Raw genomic sequence first — 4,222 nt, forward strand, 5'->3', positions numbered from 1 at the left:
AGACATGCCCTAACCATAGTTTCAGCCGGGTCCTGTGTTGTTTTGTTGGTATTTGTGGTTGTTTTACTTTGGGCATAACAGCAAGTGCAAATCTGATTCCAGGCTGTCCCAGCTCAAAACCTTCATAAGCTCCTTCACCGGTTCCTGAGTCAAGCCTTCCCAAGCCTTGTTTTGGTGAAAGTCTCCTCTAGGCTCCCTGGGCACCTCCCTCCCGCTCTCCGTCCCCCCACTACCCTGCTCAGTGCACTCACAGGATGGGAGCTAGCGAGCGGGTACATACCTGGGCACCGACCAGGGCTGCCTGGTTCCCTGTTGTGAACAGGTCCAGCTCCGCCCCACCCTCCATCCTCCCATGCAAACTAGATTGCCCGATTTCCTTCAACAGGTCTTCCATAGGCAAGCGGTCTTTATTTAGCCGGAGCGTCTCTGTATATGGTGAAGTTTCCTTTCTGGGTGGGTCTGTTTCCTTATTTCTAAAAATGAAACCCGCAGATAGGTTTTGTGTCCACATGCTTTGAGGACAGTTATCTTTTTGTACGCGCCCCCTCCCCGCCCGCGCAAACAGGCACACAGCACAACCTCCATAAAAGCTTGTTGAATGCATCATCAATTTGTGGCTGGTACCCAGTGCTTGGCGCTTAGAGGGCCTCCACAAATAACTCTTAGGTTTAACTGAATATTTGATGTCTCTAACAAGTGTGTACCTTCCTTGAGAGCAGGAACCATGCATTCACTAGGGCCCTGGCGACAGAAGAAGTTATCAGCTGGGGCCCGGTTCTCAAGTGTTCACAGTGACTCGTTTCACAAATACTTTTCCCACGTCAGTCAGTACAAAGGTATTAAAGGTGAGGCAAGAGTGGGGAATTCCCGGGCTCCCGACGACGTTGCGACAGTGATGGACTTCCAGGGCTGGGTCCCAGGCAGACCTTTGGCCTTTTCAGTGGTTGTCGCGGACCCGCCCTCTGTTCCCCGGCCAATCCTGGAAGCCTCCGGCGCCGACCGCCAATCAAAAGTGCCGCAGGAGCGGTCATGGGGCTCTGACGTGATGACGGTCCAGCGAAAAAATGTCGCGGCGCGGACGGTCCTGTGGCGGGGACTGTGAGGAGGCCAGGCCCCGGGGAGCCGAACCCTCCGGCCGCTGACCGCCAGTGCCATGGAGGACGAGCAGCCCGACAGCCTGGAGGGCTGGGTGCCGGTCCGTGAGGACCTCTTCGCGGAGCCCGAGCGGCACCAGCTGCGCTTCCTCGTGGCCTGGAACGACACGGAGGGCAAGTTCGCGGTGACCTGTCACGACCGCACGGCGCAGCGGCTTCGGCGGCGGCGCGAGGGCAGCCAGCCGGGGTCCCCGCCTGAGCCCGAGCCCGAGCCCGAGCCCGCGCCCCCTCCCAGCTGGGCCGGCCTGCTCTCGGCCGCCGGGCTCCGCGGCGCGCACCGGCAGCTGACGGCGCTGTGGCCGCCGCTGGAGCGCTGCTTCCCGGCGCTGCCGCCGGAGCTGGAGGCGGGCGGCGGCGGGGCCTGGGGCTTGTGGGGCCTGGTGTGGCCGGCGCGTAAGAGCCCCGGCGAGGCGGCACTGCAGGAGCTGTGCGGGCGGCTGGAGCGCTACCTGGGCCAGGCGGCCGACGGCTGCGGCGGCGCGGCCGTACGTGATGCGCTCCTTCCGGCCGACGGCGGCGCGTCCGACTGCGAGAGCCTGCGCGCCTTCCGGGAGCGCGCCCTGCGCGCGCGGTGGGCGGAGGCGGGCGCGCGCCTCGGCCAGGTACGCTGGCGGGTCCCCCGCCCCCTTTCCTTTTAGTGTCCGGGCCGTAGGAGGGGCTCGAGGGCGAGAGTGGGGATCTTCCACGAAGTTCGGGCCGTGGAGGCGCAAGTTCACAGTGTGAGGAGGAGAAGGGGACGCAGGGTCAGAGGTGCCCTTCACCTGCAGAGGGCAGTCAGGGATGCTGCGGGGAAGACGCAGAGAGGACGTGTTAGGTTAAATCAGAGCAATTAGGAGCCAGGGTGGGCCCTTCACTCCAATTACTGAAAATATTGGCGGAGCAGGCTGTTGTATCGGGAAAGAGGCTGTTCTTACTCTGGATGATTTTTCTGTGCATTCTTTTGAGGAACTGGAGGCGTAAGGGAAGACGTCAGTCGAGGGGTAGAAATAGAAGAATTTAAGGTTGTATTGATTGAAAAAAATACTATACTATTACTTGATTTTTTTATCTTCTCCTGGGAATAATTCTTACTTCTTACCAAACGAGTTTATCATTATCATTATGAGTTGTTATAAATGCGCAGTTTGTTTTCTACCTTGTATCAGAAGAAGCGCTCTGCAGAGAGTCGAGTCACAGTTGTGACTGTAAATGAGGCTACTGTGCTGGGGGCTTGATAGCACTATTAACCTTGGGAATTGAGAAAGTCTATATGATGCCATATTTGGACACAACTCTGTAACGTCCTCATGGGATATAAAAATGGAGTACAACCTGGCAAAACCTTTGTCATCAGAAAAGTGATGAAAAAGTATCATCCACAATCAACAACCCAGAGATAACCACTGTTAATATTTGATGACTTTCAGGTCCTTTTTGTCTGAGTACTTTGTACGTAGTTGAGCTAAAATTTTGAACTTGCCTTTCCCCCAATGTATTGAAGTTTACAACAATAAGGTTTCTTTTGTTTAGTTTGTTTGGTGTGATCTTCTAAATACTTGAGCTTTATTTACATTTTTCCTTCCAGATTCTTCAAGGGCATGAAAAAGCCAGCACCATGGTAGCATTAATGGAAGTTTATCAAGAAGAAGATGAAGTGTACCAGGAATTAGTTACCGTGGCAACCATGTTCTTTCAGTATTTACTGCAGCCATTCAGAGATATGCGAGAAGTTGCAACTTCATGTAAGCTTGATATTTTGGTATGTTTTCTTTATGTCTTTATTTTATCAGATTTACTATTTGTTACATAGTATTTCTTTAGTCACATTTAAGATTCAATTTCTGTTTGCCTGTTGGGTTCACCCTTAATGTTTAGATGATATTGTAGATATGTTGAATTTATTTTGAAAAATTGATTAAAAAAATGAAGACATTTTACATTGGTCATCTTCTTAATACATTAAGATTTCCACCNCCTCTTTTAAAGCTGAGGCTGTGGATAGTGCTAGAAAACTGCACCCCGGTTCGGCAGGCTTTCTCTCTGTGACCTCTGCATGCCCGCAGGCTGCCCCTTCCTGTTTTACACCAGGGCTCTGCAAAGGGGTAAAGGCGATGGAAACACGAGCTGGCTCCAGCTGCAAATAGCAACAGGCCTGCCATGAGTGACGGCCCAAATATAGACCTGCCCAGGCTGTCCTGCCACTTCTGCTCAAGTGTCACTAGGACAGGTCACATGCTGTCTCGTGTTACTTCTTACTGTGGGGATTTGAGTCCTGTGGTTCCACTGAGGGATTCGATGGTTGGCTATGTATAGAGAGGGTTGCGGGCAAGAGGGCCACCATAGCCACACACAGGACTTCTGAGAGCCCTTGTGCTGTGCACCTTTTGCCTGGGCTGAGGGGCTTTTCCCAAAGTGTTTTGAAAAACCACAACCCTAAAGGCAATCGAATGTAACTTCATTTTGTTTTCCCACCATTCCTTTAACATTTACTCAGTGGGGAACACACTGTCCACTCTGGATAAAAATCCAGCAGCCCCAAGCTTTTCTGCTCCCTCTTATGTCACACACAGTCCTAGGGGCACTTGAAGGTATAGTCTCCATTCAGTAATTAAATGTACGATTCAATATATTAATCAAAAAGTCACACTGAGTTTAGCCAGCATCAAAATCTTCTCCCCACCCCTGCTTAGTTCTCTAGCACTGGAAGTCTTCCCTGGGAAAGGAAGAATGAGGGGGCCTCCTCTCCCCACACCTCCTCCCTGGCAGCATTAAGACAGCTCCCTTTTGAGTTGATGTCACAGTGGGAGCTAACTGCAGGCTCTGGGGCAGACAGATGCTTAGAGCTCTCTCTCCCTCTCTCTCATGAATCTTAGCTTCTGTACATCTCTAGAATTTCCCATGATGGAGACCTTTCTTGAAGTTCCCACAACCAGGCTGAGAACCTCTCTATTCCAGGAGGGTACTCCCCTAAACCCTGGTGGGCCACCTCCAAGGTCTCTCAAAGGAGGTCTCCTCACCCACGCAGCTGGCTTTCTCAGGCAGGATCTAGGTGACTCCTTGCTGGTTTTGGCTTCCTGCTGGCTCACATC

General features: G+C 52.5%; 1 protein-coding gene across 1 annotated transcript in view; it reads left to right on the forward strand.

Moving 5' to 3' along the window:
* Positions 1-6: 6 nt before the first annotated feature.
* Positions 7-4,222, forward strand: part of WHAMM (WASP homolog associated with actin, golgi membranes and microtubules) — a 33,654-nt gene continuing 29,438 nt past the window's right edge. Inside the window, exons 1-2 of the mRNA XM_019639999.1 lie at positions 7-1,756; positions 2,719-2,892. Of these exons, the coding sequence (XP_019495544.1) occupies positions 1,154-1,756; positions 2,719-2,892 (777 nt within the window). The 5' untranslated portion in view covers positions 7-1,153. The remainder of the gene's footprint in view (positions 1,757-2,718; positions 2,893-4,222) is intronic.

This window comes from Hipposideros armiger, unplaced genomic scaffold, assembly GCF_001890085.2.
Source record: "Hipposideros armiger isolate ML-2016 unplaced genomic scaffold, ASM189008v1 scaffold_48, whole genome shotgun sequence".
Classification (NCBI taxonomy): Eukaryota; Metazoa; Chordata; class Mammalia; order Chiroptera; family Hipposideridae; genus Hipposideros; species Hipposideros armiger.